General features: G+C 42.1%; 2 protein-coding genes across 3 annotated transcripts in view; one reads left to right on the forward strand and one right to left on the reverse strand.

Moving 5' to 3' along the window:
- The first annotated feature begins 678 nt into the window (after positions 1-678).
- PTRH2 (peptidyl-tRNA hydrolase 2) lies at positions 679-1664 on the forward strand. Its single transcript, XM_026047874.1, has 2 exons — positions 679-790; positions 1051-1664. Exon 2 carries the CDS (start codon positions 1069-1071, stop codon positions 1585-1587), a length of 519 nt encoding a protein of 172 aa, XP_025903659.1. The 5' UTR covers positions 679-790; positions 1051-1068; the 3' UTR covers positions 1588-1664.
- Positions 1665-3024: 1360 nt separating this feature from the next.
- CLTC (clathrin heavy chain) overlaps positions 3025-20423 on the reverse strand; it is a 32304-nt gene continuing 14905 nt past the window's right edge. The window contains exons 11-33 of one of the 2 annotated variants that reach the window (XM_026047726.1): positions 20245-20382; positions 19683-19847; positions 19386-19566; positions 18173-18336; positions 16197-16322; positions 15489-15631; positions 14815-15049; positions 14382-14504; positions 14141-14286; positions 13795-13978; positions 13214-13406; positions 12568-12725; positions 12201-12365; positions 12000-12107; positions 11712-11879; positions 11397-11546; positions 11000-11131; positions 10721-10831; positions 9867-10037; positions 9329-9550; positions 8181-8201; positions 5144-5219; positions 3025-3942 (exon numbers count right to left, since the gene is read on the reverse strand). In XM_026047726.1, the coding sequence (XP_025903511.1) occupies positions 3818-3942; positions 5144-5219; positions 8181-8201; positions 9329-9550; positions 9867-10037; positions 10721-10831; positions 11000-11131; positions 11397-11546; positions 11712-11879; positions 12000-12107; positions 12201-12365; positions 12568-12725; positions 13214-13406; positions 13795-13978; positions 14141-14286; positions 14382-14504; positions 14815-15049; positions 15489-15631; positions 16197-16322; positions 18173-18336; positions 19386-19566; positions 19683-19847; positions 20245-20382 (3405 nt within the window). In that variant the 3' untranslated portion in view covers positions 3025-3817. The remainder of the gene's footprint in view (positions 3943-5143; positions 5220-8180; positions 8202-9328; positions 9551-9866; positions 10038-10720; positions 10832-10999; positions 11132-11396; positions 11547-11711; positions 11880-11999; positions 12108-12200; positions 12366-12567; positions 12726-13213; positions 13407-13794; positions 13979-14140; positions 14287-14381; positions 14505-14814; positions 15050-15488; positions 15632-16196; positions 16323-18172; positions 18337-19385; positions 19567-19682; positions 19848-20244; positions 20383-20423) is intronic. The other variant, XM_026047727.1, reaches the window with a different exon arrangement.

Raw genomic sequence — 20423 nt, forward strand, 5'->3', positions numbered from 1 at the left:
ATCAAACGTGGCGGCCGCGCAGCGGGACCGACCGCAGCCTCCCGCGCTGTCACCTCCCGCCGCCCTGAAGCGGCACCGGGCAGAAACGCAAACGGACCGCGACGTTTAACGCCCAACACCAGGAGCGAGGCGGCCGGTACCGCCCGGCTCCCAGACCCGCACGGCCCCCCCCACAGCCCGGCCCGTCACCATGGAGACGGGGGAGGGGGCGCTGCGCCACCCCCCCCGCTGGGGCGGCCCCGTGGGGCGGGCGCGGCGGGGCGCGCTGAGGGGGCGGCGGGGCCGGGGGCGGCCGGCGCGGCCCCGGGGCGGCCCCATTGCATCGCATGGCGGCGCGTCCCGCCGCACTCACCGCGCTCTGCTCCGGCTGCTGCCGCTGCGCCCGCGCCAAGCCGGAAGCGAGGGGGAGGGCGAGCCCGCCTACCGGCGAGCGCCACTTCCCGCGCGACCGCCCCGCCCGCGCCTCAGAGCGGCCGCTTCCTCCTCCCGCCGCCCCGCGTGCGCGCACGTTACGGCTGACGTCATCGCCGCGCGACGCAGCAACGGCCTCAGGGGCGCGGGCGCAGGTGGGGGCGGCGGCGGCTGCCGGGGGCCTCGCTGCGACGCGGGGCGCGGGACGGGGCCCGACGGGCCCCCGGCGGCTCGGGAGGCCTCGGCCGCGCCCGGGGGCGGCGGTTTCAGGGCTCCCCCTGGGCCGGGACGCGTCGCGGGTCTCAGCGGTTCCCAAGGGCCGGGCGCGCTCGGCGAGATCCCGGGGAGGGCCGGGCTGCATCGTCGGCTTTGCTTTCAGGTGGAGATTTTTGTTTAATTCTCCCTGAAATGGGCAAGCTGGGGCATCGCTGGCAGGATGATGTGTTTCCACCGGTGGCATTTTGGGGGGAAGGAATCAGATCTGCCAGCGGGAAAGCTGGAAGATTTCTTGTGCACCCAAGATGTTTTTGAGTGACCTTCCTCAGGACAATTTTTGTTCATTTATAAATAGCCACGTCCTGTCAGAATCTCACTTCCAGAAGCTGAAAATCTCTAAATTTGGTGTTTCCCTCCGTTCAGCCTCCGGAGGCCCTCGCCATGGATTACCTCTCCAGGCCCGGGCTGCTCAGCGTCATCGCGGGCGTCGCRTGCGGCGTTTGCCTGGGCTGGGGCATTCGCGGGAGGCTCCTCAAGGGGCCCAAGGTGAGAGCGGCCGCAGCCCCCAACGAGCTGGGGAGCGAAGCCAACGTCATGGGAGAGTCCGGGGAGTTCAAGATGGTGCTGGTCGTCCGCAACGATTTGAAGATGGGCAAGGGCAAAGTAGCCGCCCAGTGTTCGCACGCGGCCGTGTCTGCCTACAAGCAAGTGCAGAGGAGAAACCCCGACCTCCTCAAGCAGTGGGAGTACTGCGGGCAGCCGAAGGTGGTGCTCAAGGCTCCCGATGAAGAGGCTCTGGTGCAGCTCCTCGCAGACGCTAAACAGCGGGGCCTGACCGTGAGCTTAATACAAGATGCAGGTCGTACTCAGATAGCGCCAGGCTCCCGGACAGTGCTCGGAATTGGGCCGGGACCTGCCGATGTAGTAGATAAAGTTTCTGGTCATCTAAAACTGTTCTGAGCTAGGGACCAAGGAAATGTGAGTGTAACAGCGTACTTGAATATCAAACCAGTAAAATCCAAATTTGCATTTTTTTCTCAAATGCCCAGTATAAATAAAGTATCCCTTTTGAGTAAAACTTCTTGGTGTGAAATATGTTTTGTAAGGTTAATATTAATACTGTAAGTTTCTCTCCACTCTCTATTGCTTTCTGAAATGGAAAGAAAACGCTAGGCCTGAAGTCGAGCGAAGTAAAACTGCAGGAGGTTACTGCTTGTAATAAGAAAGAACCTGATATTTTTGTATTGTGTAATCAATTAAGGATCTTAAACTGTCTGGTTTCCTGGGTGAACAGAAATATTAGAGGAGCATAAGTGACTTTCTCATGAGCTAATAAGGCTCTCAGTGCCTTACACGATGACTTTTTTTTTTGAAGGGATGCCTTCTTTAACTGAAAAGAGGTTAGCTGCTAAAGCAGGTCAGAACTGTGCTGTGCAAACCGAGAGCTGGAGCCAACCTACTGCCTCCACAGACAGCTGCTAATAGGTAAGTGATGCARTAGTGTGCAACCAGCATGAGACCCAACAAGTTAAGACTAGTTAAAGCCTGTGTTTAAGAACTAGTAAACAATTCTGAAGGGAAAGAGCCCTGCCTATTTTGGCCATGTTTACAGAGCTGCTGTAGTGGCAGAGAAGAGCAAGCAGGTCAGTATTTCCCTTTAGATAATGYTATGGGGAGTTATCCATACATTCAAAGAGCTTGTCATGGAGGAACCAACTCACAGGAATTGCTGCAGTGCTCAACTGACAGCATCACATACTGCAAGCAKGGAGAGCCCCTGAACAAGAAAGGGAAGTTGTCTGCAAAGCTGGAACCTGACACTGAAGAAGGCTCCTGCCTGAAAAACTTCCGTAATCACTCCCAATAGGGACAGTCCTATACACTCAAATATGACAGTATTCATAGACAAACATTTAAGTCAATTTTATTTGAAGCTAAATATATTTAAGGCAACTTACACACCTAGAACATGATCTCAATTTAACTGACACACCTTACTACAATCCTAATTTATCACCTGGTCATAGATGCTGGAGTTGGCCACAACAACGCAGCCAACTAGTGAAAAGTGCTATTTTTTTTTCTTCTCTGGAATAATCTTTCTCTAGAAAAAGCAATACATATTTTCCTTGAATTATCTCCTCAGTGCAAGACACCACTCCTGGTTTCTCCATTTCTGCTGTTCTAATTGGCCCCTCATCCCCTTGAATGTATGTATGCACTTGGATGCCCACACTACTAGCATTGTAATAGTTAGCTTGAGCTGGAAGGTCCTTTTTGAAGACAGTAAAGTGAAGCTACCACTGTGCAGCATGTCCACAGTCCAGTAATTTATTTTTAAATTGCGTAATTTCAAATTGCACAAACAAAACTGAACAGCAATATGCTTGAATTCTCTCTTCTGTACACTCAAAACAGTGATCTAAAACACCACAATATCCAACATACACAAACCTCAGGGCGGGGTTAGTAAATACACAGATTGGAATCATGGTGCTCTGTTCCTGAATGGAATGTCCCACAAAAGCACAGGATACAGCACAACATAAGGTCATCTGTTACATATGGAGTGAGCAAAAAGACACTAGCATTTTCTATATGCATAACTGGAGAAACCTGCATAGGTTTAGGAAAAACTTTACTCATTTGAAGTCAGGCAAGGTTGTCTGTACGCATTTTAGGTTTTGAGAGCTATGCAATCCAACCAGGGAAGGATATGCTGATTAGTGTTGTCTCTTGTCAGCAGTCTTGCGAGGTCAAATACAAGTATCTTCGCCTTAGCTTTCTCCGAATATACAGTGAGACTTAAATGCATTTAGAATAGACAGTACATACTGTAAGCTGCTCACATACAATGAACTTAAGATTCAATATTAGAGTTTAACACTATAGAGTGCAAATCAGAATCTTCACAATAGACTTAATGGTAATAAGCAGTCCTGCAAAAGCCCACTTGAACAAAGTTGTTTAAACTATTCCCCTTTTAAAGTAAAGTCTAAATGACATGGAATGTGAAAAAGATTTAACATAAGTGATTCAAATAGTTTGCGCTAGAAAAAACAGTCCTTCATGAAATAAAGGTTACAAGAACACGAGGCAGAACTCTTGCTTTTCCCTGTTATGAGTTAAAGCGGGGAGGGACGGTGGAGTTTCAGTAAGAAAATATGCTAGCTCCAGACTGACTTGCACCTTACATGCTGTACCCAAAGCCAGGCTGAGGTTGCCCATATGGCGGTGCAGTGTAGCCATAGCTGAAAGGTGCTTGAGGAGGAACTGCAACACTGGGTCCTGCTGTCAACATTAGCTGTGGCTGACCTGGAAAACAGAACAATTCCAGCTTTACTCTTAGATACCAAGAATTCAGWCAGCAGAATTCCTACAGCTTCCTCACAGGCATTTGTACCTTCAATAATTACTCTCTTCTAACCTGCCTTAGGATCCTTAGCAGATAAAATGGAATTTCCCAGAAGACAGGGCCTCAAAAGCAGAAAGCGTGGCTGCAGAGTACACTATCAAATATACAGATCCTTAGATTCTTGAAACTATGGACAAGTAGCTTTAGAATACTGAGGAACTGAAAGGAGAACACTTCCTTTTCCTGAGACACTGGGCCTGCTCAGTCCCAGAATCAGTCTGGGTTTTTTTTTGATTAGCATTTCCTATTCCAATTACATTACTGACTCAGCACAGTTTAAGGCCAGAGTCCTGTGTTACAATGTGCCTTCTGCAGACTGCAACTCCAGTCCTAAAGCACAGATATATTTTCTAAAGCTAGAGTATGATAGTTCATTCTGGAGAATTAAGTCCTTGGTAAAAATCTGATCTTCGGGTATTTAAGATATTTCAATAAAATAGTCAAAATGGTTTGCATAGCACGTTAGGTCTAGATATAGTATCTAGACTAGTTCTTTCAGCCTTGGAGTTGCAATTCAACCATAGTAACTAATATTAAGTACATATAGATACAGCTGCAAGCTATGAGACTTTTGCTTTGGACACAGTGTAGATGTGATTACTTATCAGAATATTCAGTCAGACCTCCAAGTCATCACAGTCAGCAGCTTTATGGAAAAACTCCACAATTATTGCACAGTGTTTGGGGTGTGGTGACTACAGAGATGCCAGTCGTACACTGTAAGCTTCTTCACCACTGGCTGCAAGTCATATTTGTAATTCTTACTAGAAGAAGAAAATAAGCTTGATATGAAGGAAACACCCAGGAGGGAAATGATGTATATGGAAAAAGATCCAAATATGCACACTTCCAGTAAGTCTGGATKGGGGCAGCTCCTGTACTCCTCTCCTTCCAGAGGATTTTCCTTGGTGTGCTACAATGGTCTTAACATTTGTTAACCTCAGCAGGAGGATCAGAGCTGTGCTTTATTTCATGTTTTACGATACGCTGTTAAGAATTATTTCCCACTCCCTGGAGTCTTCCTTGGGCAAAAACATGTAAACTAAGGCTTGTCCATAAAAGCTAAATGTGTTCCTGATGACATATGAACTAAGATATTACCATAAACAATAGGTTGTGTTTCTGTAGCTTGCTCCTCTTCCTTTCTCAAGGACTCTGATGCATCCAGTTTATCCACCTGGAAGCAAGACCAACAGTTAAGGCAACTCTTCCAAAATAATGATACTTACTCATGGCAGAGAAGTGGAAAAGCCTTAGTGGTATGTTAACACCCATAAAGAAAAAGGAGACCATTTACAAGTTAAGATCAATTCAAGTAGCAATGTTGATACTGGTGCAGTCAAGATTGTCCATTTCCTGAAAAGAAATCCCTAATGCAGGGATTTSTGGAACATCTTTGAAAGCTCGCTCCAGGCTGAAGTGTTTTGAAGATCCCATACTGGAGTAGAGCTACTTTGAGACCAGTAGCTCACCCCTTCAACAGAGTCACTGTTGCTCCAACTGCTCCAAACCAGCAGTTTTAGGACATGAACTCAGATTGAAGCCAAACATCAGTTGGAGACATTTGGTTTTGAAACAATTTCCCAAATAAAATCCAGACCTGGAGAAGTTTCCTTGAATAGAGCATCGAGGCAGAGTAATCTGAAGTTTGCATTTGTACACAGCAGACTGCAATAGCATCTGACATGTCACTTGAGCCTCAAGATTTCACTTTCCAAACCCATTCACTCATGCAATTTAAGTTCAAATGCAGAGAATGCATGTGTATAAGACTTGCTTTTTTTTTTTTTCTCCCCCCACTCTATAATTGTGTGGCAGTCAGCCTAAACCCACAAAAACTCAACTTGTTTTCAAGTCTAACACACAGTAACAGGACAAGACTAATCATCTTCACTCAGTTGCACAGCAAATGCAATTTTGCTTTGTTAGCCCACCCCTACAGAAAGGCAAGAGAAGAGACTCGTTCTGTAGTGTAGTATCATCACTAGAACAGATCCACAGAAACTCATCGTTATTACAGCCTGAGTCCAGCCCTGAAACTACATCACAAAAATGAGGTATTGATACTCTACCTGAGAGATAAGATTTAGTATAACGTCAGAGACAATCATGCCAATTACTTTGTAAGACAGTAAGACAGCTCACAAACCTGATTAGTCTTTGATGTCATTTGTGCCTTTTATAAGGCAAGTTTGAAGACAGATTTCCTGTACTTACACAGGGTCARCATTTACTTATTCACCTATACAAACCTCCATGAGTTGAGCAGTTCTCAGTCTCCCTGTGCTACGTTAGCACTGCCTGCAGACGTGTGCTAGCAACTCTCCTTCATTTAGTTGCAAGTTAAATGATCCTGTTCTGCACATCTGTTGAATCTGTAACCTCAGAGAGGCATAAATCCCGGAAGGGGCACAAGTCCTGAGCTCCTGGAGTTCAATCATTCTCTGGGCTTCCAGGGCAGGCCTTTGAGCTGCCTCACACCAGTATCTGGCTGCTGCTGTCATTATCCACAGGGCTCTGTGCATGCCAGGGCTTTAAACACCCACTCCTGGGCACTGCGCCGAGAACTGCACTTGAGCTCAAGTAACGCACTGAACACTGAGGCACGAGTTTAGAGATGCAGATCCAAGGAGAACGTGCAGAGTTTGCTACTAAGCAAAGGCATTTTGTTTACACACACCTGGAAAGCCTCCAGCCCAAGACACATAATGCATTTCTGACCCAGTTTTGATGCCTCCCCTCAGAGCTACATGAATATTTACAAACTTGAGCTCGTTACTGTAACCAGTCTGCAGGATAGTTCTTATTCCAGGTTCAGTACCCTACACACTTGTAGCAAAATTACTTTAAAGGCTTTTCCACAGGGACTGCAAGAAGCTGCAGAGGAAAAAGTAACATGCATTCAATGTTATTGTGTTATGTGTGCATGAAAAAGAGGCAAAAGTACTGAAGCAAGAGTGAGGTCTGAAGATGACTGCCATACAGGCTCCCCCCAAAAAACCACACGCAGCCCACAGCAATGCCTCATAGCTTAAGGAACAGTGGGATGTAATTGCAATGACTGCTACACATGCGTAGTTTATGCAAACACTGCAGTTCAATTACCTTTTTTCACACACACGCTTTCTTACTGCCTCACTTACTAGCTGCTGAAGGACCTTACACTATGCATTTTACTCAGGTTAGCCTTGAGTTCCAGTGGTGTATTTACAGACATCTCGTCACCAAGAGGCAGTTTGCATTTAGTCCATCTTGAAGCCATGTGTCAGTTTGTTTGCCCTCAACCACATTAATGGAAAGCTGATACTAGGGCTGATCTCCGTTCTAACAAGATTTGGGATGGCATTTACACAGAAACAGATGGACAGGAGCCTTAGAGATTGCCCTTAGGAAGGTCAAAATTGCATAGCAAAAGGCAAGGGTCAGAGTAGCCTCAGAAAAGCTATAGCAACACCACTTTATTTTTAAAGAAGTAGCAAGAGAAGTTTAATGAAGCTGCAGAGCTTGGAAGGCAGTCTTTCTTTTTTTGCACAACTACAAGAAATTTACTGCAGGGGAGAGTACCACAGACTTGGTCTAATAGCTGAAGTTTTAAGTTACTATGTGAACTAGAGCACCAAGTGGATTATTAGGCTAGCACCATAAGAACTGGACACCTGAATGAGGAAGAGTCTCTTCTAAAGCAGCTAGTAGCTACRCTGCCTACAGTCAGCACACATTAGTAATGGTCAAGGGATCAGAAACTGGATCACAGTCCTTATCTGGGCAAACGCCACATTAGTTTACAGGTCAGAAAGTGGTCTAAGACGGTTATTCCTTATTACAGGAGATTCTTCAGTCAGATTGGCTAATAGTAGCACTTGTGTATCCTTTCAGCACCATGTTGACTGTGATCCAACTGATCACCTGCACACCCTTCCTGAAGGATCTATTAGCTTATTAGTAGCAACTGAATCTACTTCTGTCCTACAGCTCTAGCTACTTGTAGTTAAATAATTTGCATATGCTTTAGTGGTATTTTCTTTGGGAAAAAAGCAGTAGCAGCAGTGTAGTAAACATAGGAAGGAAAAAAACTCATGCAGAATCCTTAGACTTAGTCCTCCAGACTTAAAGATGGAAAACAAGAATCAACTTTCACCTTTTCCTTTATTGCATCAACCTGCAAAGGAATTCAGAAGGTGCAGCTTAGAAAAATCAAATTCCATATTTAGCATATAAAAGGTAGAAACAAAAGCGTCAGGGAAGAAATAATTAAGGCACAGGAGAGTAAAAACAAAGATACACCAGAAGTATCTGCTTTAGAAAGGCAGCTCTGCTTATTATTATATCACATCTTATTGCACTGATGGCATGAGCTAAACTAGAGTTACCTCCTTGACTTTTGGTAGATCTTGAAGTTTTAATCTTTTAAGTTTCCTACTCCAAGACTGTTAGTTCCAAGAGAGGCTTAGCATTAGCTTGGAACATGAGACATATCTGACAAGCAATGCTATTGCTTAGACCATTCCCAGCCTCCCCCAAAATACAGCATTTAAGAACAGCAGATCGCTGCAGGACTACAGAGTAGTCCCGTCTTTAGGAGTCACATCCAAACAAGTCTCCTAGAAAGCAAGCACTACATCTCTCATCAGCTCAGGCATCATCAGGCTTAACTTTTAATTTATTGTGGAAAGAGTGTTGACCATTAAGGAATTTATATTATTTCATTGGAGGATTGACTAAAAGCTTCAATTGAGCAAATCTTAAGAGAGTGACAGTTGATAATTTACTTCTACCAAACCAGTTCAAGTCTGTCGGAGTTACCAAGTACTTCCCAATCCTGAAAATACTTCAAAAGAAAACCAAGTCAGAGATACTTAATGGCACTAATTTTCAGATCCACATTTAGAGTTAAGTGCACAGCAGATCAAGTTAACTCAACATCTAGCCATAAAACTATTTAACATACAATCTAGAATTTAGTTTGAGCTTGTTGCCATCTGGGATACCTAACTGACATGGCATATGACGAACAGCCTGAATCCTAAAACTATTTAAGACACTGCCCATGATCAGACAAATACTACTGATGTAGATTCTGCAACTGGTAGATAGGGTGGTGTCTGCAAATGTTTCAGTCTCTTAGAGGGCGAAGTCTTTCCCCAGATGGACTGAAAATAAGTGTGGACATGGACAGACAGACATTTGACAAAGCCCGTATCAATGTTAGTAGCAAGCAGACAGTCTCAAGGCATACACCACAGTGACTTACGAGCGTCCCCATGTTGGAGAAGCACCTGCTCTTACCTTGGTCAAGTATTCCTTCATGACCTGAATAAAGTAGGGCATGGCAAAGTCCATGATGTTGTGCCTCCACGCCGTTTCCAAAACAACATCTGGCCTTAGGAGGTCATAGCAGGTGAAGAGACAAGCACCAAAGCATTCTTTCTTGTTCTCCTGCAAGAACCACTGCAGCAACTCCTCTGCCAACTCGGTATCTTTGGACTCTGAAGCATACTGCATTGCATCCTACAACAGAAGAGAATTACTAGCTTCAGGTGTCATCAGCACATTCACTGGCATGGATCAGACCTTGAGCTAAGCTGCAATCAATTGCTGACATTAGGAGAGTAGAGATATTTTCTAATTTGTTTCCAAGATTTTTTTCCATGCAACACCACGCCACAGCTGGCTCTCTGGATTAGCAACAGGCACCATCTAGTGGTACCCAAAGAGAAGCAGCTTGACTAGGAATCTAAGGAATTCCACATTTGAGACTCTGTAGTCAGCTGAAAGGCTCCTAATCGTTTAACTGTGCTGAATCAAGCCTGTGCAGTGATCTCACCTTATACAGTCTGTCCTTCTTGCAGAGTTCTACGCTCTGTTTCCAGCGGTTGTTTCCTTTGAAGAGATAGGCAGCAATTCTTCGGAATTCTATCAGTTCGTGTTTCTCCAAACGTTGGGCAAGGGAAATGTTGTCAAAGTTGTCATAAGCATCTATAGAAGTCCTAAGAGCCTGGGTTAAGCAGAGCAAAGTCATTCACACCTCACACACAAAATAGTGTTCTYGGGTATATTAATGTTTTAGTTCTGTGTTCCTACTCCTAGCAGGATAAAGTATCCTAGCCAGCCCTTCTGCGAGATCTAGTTCTTTAGAAAAGGCAGTGTTCAACATACACGAAACTTAGTGAGTTCCAGTCAGTATTTCTGAATAGCAATTTAAAGGTATCAGAGACCGACTCCCTCCTATGCTAGCAACACAAATATTATTTAGATATATATAGATATATTAGATATAACTGTTTAAGTTCTTTCTTTAGACTGGTTTTCAACAACAATTGAATCTTGCACTCATATCAAAAGTAGGCAGTGTCTCTCCAGTATTTATGGCCTGAAAAGCTCCTGGAAAAAACACTGTTGGTTCTCATAATCACTTGCTAGTTGCTCCCAGTTTAGACTGAAGTGGCAAAGAACAAATACTTATGGAATGCAAGTTAAAAACCACCAGGTAAAATCTACTGGAAACTAAACAAGAACAAAGTTTCTAGACCTTAAAGGTAGGTTTGGAACTCTAGGTTAATACTAACTCAGAAACAAGCTTCAGCAGAACTATGTTAAGTCTAGGAACAGTTGCTATTATTACGAAGCACGTAGCTGACCTCTGTTAAGAGTATTTTACTGTTTCAAGACCAGACATACCTGGTAGTCTTCTTCAATAATGAAGAGGTTGTTCAGGGACTCATTCACTGATTTATTGTTGTGATTCTGAACTGAGCGCAGGTACGGCTTAACCAGTGGTAGCTGTTTAACCTTCAGGAGAACAGGTTGATAGATTCAGTCAGCGTAACCGGCTACAGAAGTCTTGTAACTAATTTAGCTGCCTCACTGGGAGGATGCTGAGCACTTCAGAGCACCACTACAGCTCAGTGCTTTTCTAATTGCAACCTCTTCCGTTAATCTGGATATAGGAACAGTTACCTTTGTGAAGAAGGTGACAGCACGAGTGTGGTCAAGCCGAGGGGACAACACCATCAGCAGATCATTGAGCAACAGAGGCTTAAATTCCAAATAGAATTGAACCGCCTTGTAATACAGTTCCACATTGGCCACCTGGAAGAAAAGGGTGTACATTTAGAGTAGAAGCTGGATTGCAGACAGAGAGATGAAACACGAACCTAACTTTAGATATTCCTGCACTAATAAATCACAAATCTGAGAGTCATAATTGTTTTCAGAAATTACTATAGTTGACTTATTCAAGAACTGTGTAGCACTATAAAGAACTTGGAAGAATTCTAAAGCAGCTACTAGTGAAGGTAAAGAGCTGAAGTGCTCATCTCAAGAAATTTACCTCCTTTCATCCCCAAAGAAATACCTTAGTGATGATATCTTTGAACTGTCCTTCTTTCCAGGCATCTGTTGGGTGATTCATCATTGTGATTATAGCATTATCGTATTCTTCATACTTATCATACAAGAACACCAGTTCAGCCCAGAGATGGGCTTGCTCTGCAGCTCTCAGAACCTAAGCAAAAACAAATTAGAAATTCCAGTTAGCATCAGCATCCATCATTGCTCAAACTTCAGTACTAGTCAAAGCCTCAGGAGTTGCTATTGTGAAAGCTAGTGTGTGCACAATCCAGACAGAAGTATTTTAAGTTTCAAGCTTAACAGATCTGAAACCTTTCACCTTTGGTATGTTGACTCTAGACCAGAAGAGTTCCAAATGCTCCCTCATCTTCTGTGGCTTGAATTTGGAGTAGAGAATTGCTAGCTCTGTAAACATTCCCATATGCGCTCGCTCAAGCCCAAGTGCCGCTTCCAACATAGTTATGAGCTCCTCAAAGTATCCACGGTCCTAAGAGATACATAGGGACACAGAAGTTCCACGTTAGGCCCCAAGCATAACTCTCTCTTCAGGCAGAGTTGCCACTAGAAAGTTTAGCTTTAACTGGGCAATAAGATTCAACTTAATTACCTGGTAGTAATTGATTAGCTCTTCCAATTCATCTGCATGCACTACAATATGAAGTCCACACATCTGGGCCAGGCGGAACTCTTTTCCATCCACACAAGCAAAGCAGACCTGAAATTTGACAAATGCATTAGAGTTTAGAAAATATTTTCTGAAAAGGGTAGCACTTTGAAGTATATTAACTTTTTCAAGCAGTAAATTTACCTCTTTCCATGTTCGGGTACTGTTTGCTTTCCGAGCACCATCCACAGCTGCCTGGTATTCACCCAAGTGAACTAAAGTTGAGGCTAATCGGCCAAAGTTGGACACATTGTTATACAAAAGTTTAGCTGCTTCATACATCTTTTCATCATAACAGCGATCGCCAACCTGCAAAAGAGAACAACAAAGTTACTGCTGCAGTGTTTCAGTCAGACTTAACCTAAATTGCACCCAGTTTAAACCATTTCCATTTTGATAACGTCTTTAATAGAACGTGCACAAAGAGATGGCGATGCCAGCATCCCCTGGTTTGCAAAGTCTAAGGATTCTTCTTGTACTGATCCAGAAAAACAGAGTCAGTCTCACTCACTTGTTGGATATGTGCATTGTTGGGTCCATTGATGAACTCCTCTAGCTCTGCTAAACGGTTCGTTTTAGCAAGAGCGAAGATTAATTCTGTTTCCACATACGACTCCCGGGCCTTCTTGCGGGCCATCTGCAGATACTTCACCAGTTCTTCCCAGTTTCCTATGGAAGAAAATTCAGAATGTTTGTTTTTCCACAAGTGAGCTCACTTATGTTTAAGTTATACTACCACCAGCTCAGCCTTGGGTTTTTTTTTAATTTATTTTTTATTTTTATTTATTTATTTATTTATTTTATTTCTGCAGACGTTCCCCAAGAATTAAGGTTAGCCTTCATACTATGTGAGTGCTGCACTAGACAAATAAGGGTCCCCTTATAATGGGCCAATTGAAGTCAATGATGGTATTTAACTATATGCAAGCCCTCCTGAGCAAAAACCACCACAGCACAAGTATCCAGCCAGTTAAAATTAGTCAGTCTTAAGCCCACTGATCATCTGCAAAGAAAATGTAGAACTTCTTTAGGACAGTTTTGAAGGTCTAGTTTACTGCTGCTTGCATCACATTTGGCAGAATTGTAAAAACAGACCATGCAAGAGAGCTGAGCCTCAAAAGCAAGGATTCAGATAAAACTTCAGATAAAAGTCATACCACTGGCATTGGCAGCTTGAACAACTTCCATGTATGAGGAAGGATCATCTGCTTTAATATAGGAGTCAATTGCTTCCTTTACCATCCCTTTCTGAAGCTGTGCTTTAGCAAGCTGACTCCACACAGCAGGCTCATTGCAGCGTTCAGCAAATTCATATGCACGATCCAAGTTTCCGATGTGCTCTATTAATACCTAAGAAGAGGTTTACCATGATCAGTCACTACCAGTAAAAGTACATTTTACATGGGATTGAGATATGTTTTATGATAGTCCTCYCTCTTTATTGGATCCACATTTGCCTCTAAAGTAAAGGTTATTCCAAGCAACTTATGCAGGCCAAGTGATTTTATGCTTATCAAGTCTCATGTACTAGAGGGTTCAACACACGAGTAATGTTGATCTGCTTTACAGGACAAGACACCGAGCAGTTTTTTAACTAAACTACAAGTCTAGAAAATGCTAAGGTGCTTTGCAAAATTTTAAGGACAGCTTTAAGTCCTGAAGTCACAAGTTCAGAACACGTCCATATGTGTAAGAATGCACACACGAGAAGTTATTACAAAGTGAGCATTTAAGATACCTGTACAGCTGATGTGTTGACATCAAACTTTCTGAAGATAGCAAATGCCTCCTCAAAGAGCTCATTACTGATAGCTATATTTGCTATGTCTGGAGCATCATAGTTATCCAAGCGATTGATATACTCCATGACACGGGTACGATCAGCCTTAATAGCTGTAAGAATGAGCAGGTTCTGCAGATTTCTAAACAGACAAAAACAAAAGTAAGTAGCAATAATGGTCTTGGKAAGTTTCCTCTCTCTTCTGGAGAGGGTGCTAGTTCGATTGCTACTACACGTTACAATAATTTAACATCTATACTGTGTGTAAATCCACGTTTTCTGACTTAGTTTTGACATTACGCACCTGTGTTCACTAAACACAGAGTTGTCGAGAACAATTTTCTCCAGCAACTCAATGAGCTCATTGGGAAGGTCGGCAGTCATGAAGGCTTTCACAGTAACAGAGACTTCCTCAGGGTCCTGTGTCTCTGACAGGGCAGTCTGTACAACCTGTCGGCAGAGAGAGTCATTGTCAAATCAGGTAAGTTAACTGTGAGCAAATCAAGTTAGGACAGCACCASCTTTTATTGTTTTCTCTATTATACCTGATCAATTAGTGGTCTTCTGTAAGGGTTGCTTTCCAGGAGGACACTTGCCCACAGCTCAGGGTCTTTACGACGAACTAAGTAGCGGGAGAGGCTTTTGAAGAGAGAATTCTCATTGCATACCTAGCAAAAAGCAAAGTTTATTCAGAGTGAAGTCACAGTCACCTGAAGCCACAAASAGATGAGCTTTTAAAACACTGTATGTAACATCAAATAAGCCTACTGGAAATGTAGACTAGAAATCTCAAGCTTTAAGMCTTCCATTAATCTCCTCTTCTAGGATGTCCAGGGAAAATATCATTTCCAATTAACTTGAAGATTCAAATAGCTTAATATTCTACTGTAAGTGAGAAAAACATAAGTCTGAAGTAACGAGCCCAACGTAGTCTGGGTTAAGATTTAACTTGCCAGTCAGCTGCCTCCACATACTTACATTAATAAGTTCCAAGTCACACTGTCCACGCTCGTAAGCCACACAGGCCAGGTGAGGGTCTCTCTTCTCACAGTACTTGCCAACAACCCGGCTGTCATAATAAGGATTCTCACGCAGGAATCTTTCTGGGTTGTTGTTGCTGTCAATGTATATTTTGGCCAGTGCATTGTGAGTTGCAGGCTCCTCACAACCCTCATGAATTCTTGCCTCCAGCCAGGGCAGAAGGAGTTTCAGCCTAGAAGGAAGAGTTTTTTGCATTAGAGAGGTTGAGTGAATCCACTGCACAGTTCCTTCCTAAGAACATCAGCTTCGGTATAAGAAGGAGTCATTAAATAAACCAAAGAGTTACAGTGACCCAGAATTAAAACAGAGGAAGAATACAGTGGTATAATTTTTTGACAGTATTCCTTAAAGAGCATTATGTGCCATTTTCTAAAGACACAATTATCTGCAGGCTGCTCAGTGGAGACATGATATCAGYCAAGAATTAAAGCAGACTTTTGCTGTCCACTCACCCAAAGGCTGTTTCTGGTTTTACACATATCGATCAGTACAAGGTTTAGCTGCATAACAAGCACATGCACTGACTGGGTGAGCAGTGCAAGACTAAGAATAACCTTCAAAGACTAAATTACCAATTTGGTAGTGTTAACAGACTTGTAGAAGTTGAATACCTGTTTCTCTTCTCCACCTCTGCAACAAGTTCATCAGTCGAAAACTGACCTCTCACTACAAGGATAAGATTCTTTATCACATCTTCGGAGCAATCCACATCAAGCAATCCACCAATAACAACAGGCAGACGGCTTGGATTGACCTAAATAGGATTCATTTAAAGAAGTCAGTCTGTTGTCCTGGAACACACGCAGYCAGCACTTATTGCTTGAAGTTCACATGAAGGCTGCCTTTCTAGTTCAAAGCAACCTTATTTTCTTACTCTCACTCCCGGACTCCCAAGGTCTGAACAAGCTTGAAAGTCAATTCTTCAGACAGCMGTGGTTCACAACTGTTTCAGTGGCTCACTAATATGCTCAGACACCAAGACAGCCCTCCTAATCAAGTTAGTGTTAGGTCCTTAACCAAATGATAAAGGAAAAAAGTCCTTTCTAAAAGGCAGGAAGTTACCTTAAGAATCACAGTTTTTGCACCAAATCTTCTTCCTTTAAGACATGAACATTAGTGAGAAACTGCTCTAACCTGACTAAAGAATAAATAAAGAGATTCAACTATCATGCAAGGGCTAATTTAAGGCCACTGAACAGTTCTGGCATGAGGCTGCTTACAGAATACTTGTTCACAAACATTATGGCTGTATTTATATACAATACAAAAAAGGTTGATGGGTTTGACTCATTAAACCCAAAGGACTGGTTGCAACTTACCTTCTGTACATAAATCTCAATGTATTTTTGGAGATTGTTTCTGTACAAGTACAGCACCAAGTCATGCACAAAGTCAAAGCGATCACACACAATGATGAGTGGTAACTGGTCAGTAAGTTTTGCTTCCTATAAAGAGAAAAGYTTCAGTAATTGGGTTTTCTGTTTATGTTTAAAACAAGACAATCACTTAAAGCAGAAAAATATGGCAAGGCAAGATTAAGACCTCCAAAAAATATTGACAGTTTATGATTCAWTTTTTTTTTCTTCCAATATGCAAAGTAGGAGAGTTTGCACCTACTTCAGTACCTACAGAAGCTTTTTGAAGTTTAACCCTGTCCTTTTCATGACAGAGTCTACAGAATTTTACAAACACAGTACAACTATTAAGTCTAAGCTATATGTGGCATTTTTTAGTTGCCACTGGTGTTTGATGTGCAGGATTAGCACTCTGGGATTTCAAAAGCAATTCAACCAAGACTAGATTATGCTGTGGATCATAATGGAAAGCTTCCATACAGAACCGACTTCAAGTCTCATGTATCTTGTGGACAGTATCTTCCAGCTACAGATTTAGAGAACAGCACAAGAATCAAGCTAGTAGAAGCAGTACTTAAACTGCTAATCAGATTAGTTATCTAAAACTGTTCCAACTTGGAGCACAAGATTACACTAGTTACAGAACAGAAGCTTGACTGAGGTGGACAGTATCCTAGATGCGTATTTCACATCAGTTGAGAGCGCACATCCCAGAATATAATCCTACATACATATAAAAATTACACTTAAGGAGTTTACATAGGGAGGCCTATACTGGGAGATTTACCTGGTACATGTCCTGCACATTCCAGACAYGGAACAGCACAAAAAACAATAGTTTTCATCAGGAATTTGACAACTGCATAACTTATCTTAGGTGGCTCGATTATTTTACATACCTTATACCTCAGCGACACCAGGTTATTTTCTAGGATTTTCTCATTTGAGATATATTGCCATCTCCAGATATGATCAGCAAAAATCTAAGACTATGCTATGCAACTGACAGGCATGAAGGCAGGAAATGTTCCCAGATAAAGTTTCCCCCACCCACACTGTTTCTGAAGTATTTCTAGAAACACTAGCAATGTTAGATTTATTCAGTAAGATCAGCATTAATAACAGACTACAGAATCTGAACTGGATTACAATATCTTTTTCCACTCTTTGGAAGCAAGCTTCAGAGAAGCTCCAAGTCCCACTTASATTGGCTGGCAACCTAGCAGAGCTGAACTCCAGTTCACCTGGATGAAGTTTAGGAAATATATGCGACTTCCATGAGTGAGAAACGTGAGACCCAAATTCCGGAAGGATTCATGGTATTGTTGCTGTTCACATACAGCTACCGCAGTTAGGATGATTATAGTGTAAGTAGTTTTATTTGATCTATGAATTCATTTGGCATCATGGTTATTTCTCAACCATGAAATTACTTTTTTTTTTTTTTTTTTTTTTTTTTTTTTTTTTTTTTTTTTTTTTTTTTTTTTTTTTTTTTTTTTCCTTGAACCCCCATTTTTCCGGGTTTTTTTTTTCTTTTTTAAAATCTTTTTAAAAACTTTTTTTCCCCCTTTAATTTTTTTTTTTTTTTTTTTTTTTTTTTTTTTTTTTTTTTTTTTAAGTTGACAACTGTAACACAAGTTTTAGGTAAGATGGTGTTCAGTTTCAGTTTCCTTTTAGTTTCAGAGGTTAACCTTTAAGAGCAGCAAGGAATTTTTCAGTCAAATTCTCAACTTTCAATTTTTAGATATTGTTCCAGACTCAGACTCCGCTGGGAGGTACTGCCAACACAATAATGCCTCTTTTTAAGAATACAGATGGATSCTTAAGTTAGACACGCTAAGGATCTGTGCCTTCACAGAGCTGTCTCATTTCAGTGGTGAGAGATCACATATACCAGAACCTAAATCGGCCAAGACAATCCACTGCTATCCAAACCTTACCTTGAGGAAGTTTTTAACACGTTCTGGATCATAGCAGTTGCTCTCCCGACAGATTCTTTCTACTTCTTTAATTTGTCCAGTCTTGCATGCAGCTTGAATATATTTGAAGTGCACATCTGGATCCTGGCTGAAGTTTACAATAGAGCCCAGGAAATAAAACAAACCTTAAGAGGAAACAATTGATATGTTACTTTGCTAGTCCTTGGCACGGATCAACACAGTAGGTTCTGAGAAAGCCTGCCCACCTACAGAATATCTGAAAATCTGAGTCTGGCCTGTTGCAGAAATCTGCATCTATTTCCTTCTATTCATGCAAGTATTGCATTTTATTTTGCACAAAGGCCAACCTCARTTCAGCTAGGGTAAAGAGTAATATGTTTTATCAGACTTGAACAAAATCCAACGCATCACCAGTTGATGCAGACCAGTTTTGCTAAGTCRATGTACCTTCCATTTTCCCCTAGACAGGGGCAAGGGAGAGTTTAGGAAACCATAATTAGAGTACCAAAAAAGCTACTCTTACACAGCATACTTATTCCTGTGAAAGATGCAATGGCTGTTTTTCCACAAGCCATAAAGCTTGCTTCATGTACTCCTACTGCTTCACCTTTATTACTTTAGGCACATGACTAAGTCACTTAATCAAGAAAGATTAATGGGTTCTYAAAAAAAAAAAAAAAAGAGAAAAAAACCACCCCCCAGCTCACTGGTTACCAAACACCATCTTATTCCACTAACCATTCTCCATATTTTAGAAGTTCATGATTACGCCATGTTCTTCCTCTGCAAGGTTTTCTTTAAAGTTTAGCAAGACAGTGTTCAGCCACACATCTGCAGAGATGTGGACAATGAAGTACCAATATTGACTATGCTATATCTTGCTGTTCTTAGAAATAAAAAAAATCCTAAACCCAAAGGCTACACAAACTTCAGATGATCATATGGGACAAACAGAAGGCCAGCAGCTTCTTCAAAGTACTTTTTCTTTCTATAGCTCAGGAAGTTCTTTGTTAGTGTTTCAGAAGCCTGAAATATGKAGCATTGAACCCTGACACCGAGCTTACAGAGGAATTAAGGTTTAGTTTAGGTTTTGAGACAGCTCTAAGATGTAGGTAATTAAGCTCAATAGGGCCTTCTAGGTTCAACAGATGAACAAGCATTCCTGTAAGGTGAGCAGTAACTTAATTTACTACAGACCAGAACATAAACTTACCTTCAAAGCTCTTGAAAGACTCAAACAACTCTATAAGGGACTGCGTTGATAACTGTTCGTGGTATTTTGAAGCTACCTGGACACAGATCTGCAGGTTCTGACGGATGTTRGCAGACAACATAGCACGCAGACACTCCAGAGAGTCTTCTACTGATAAGGAGCCAAAATAATTCACCAACCACTGCAGAGAAAAATAAGCCATTTTAGACTCAACTAGACACCTACACTCCGAAATCACTGTTGAAAACAGTTTAAGTTACTAGGATTTTGCTACACTTGATATATATTTTTCTATACCTCGGGATTGAGAAGATGAGTGTGAACTACCGCACGTTTAATGTCATACAAGTCTGTGAAGTGTTCTAGTGCTCTCTGCAGCAAACCAGCTTTCTCACACAGCTGAGCTATGTGAGCCCGGTCATAATGAGTAAACATTTGGTTTCCCAAGATAGCATCTGCGACCTAGAAGAAATAATTGAGAAAGTTTCATTTAGTTCCCAAACACTAAATCAGTTTCTACAGCATTATCAAGCTCAATGATTAGCTCTCCCGAAACAGGGCTCTCTAGCTTGAGATAAACTATTTCAATCACAGCACTGAGGCCAAAAATTAGCAGCAACTTCCATATTGCTTCKGGGAAGTCTGCATAAATGAAGAAATACTTTAAACGCTTTCAAGTGAAACATTTAAAAATACCAAAATTGCAACTGCAAATTAAAAATACTAGTTTCACAGTTCAAGTAGAGCTGTCTTAGGGATTTAACTGTTTACCACTGCCATCTGATGCGGGCCATGGTTTAGTCTTTGGCCAGTCTAGGGACAAGCCTGATCCCATATCAATTTAATTTTGAAAGCATACCTGAGGTGCATGCATGAGGTTCATCTCAAGTAAACGTGTCTGTAGGGGACCTTCTGAGGGACGATTATTCTTCAGTGCATCCAGCAAGAAGGCTGTACATTGCTGAATCAGATTATATTCCATAAAGACATCCACAATCTGCAAGAAGATTGCATTAAAACATTGTTTAGCTACCAATT

This window comes from Nothoprocta perdicaria, unplaced genomic scaffold, assembly GCF_003342845.1.
Source record: "Nothoprocta perdicaria isolate Ctin4 unplaced genomic scaffold, notPer1 scaffold_50, whole genome shotgun sequence".
Classification (NCBI taxonomy): Eukaryota; Metazoa; Chordata; class Aves; order Tinamiformes; family Tinamidae; genus Nothoprocta; species Nothoprocta perdicaria.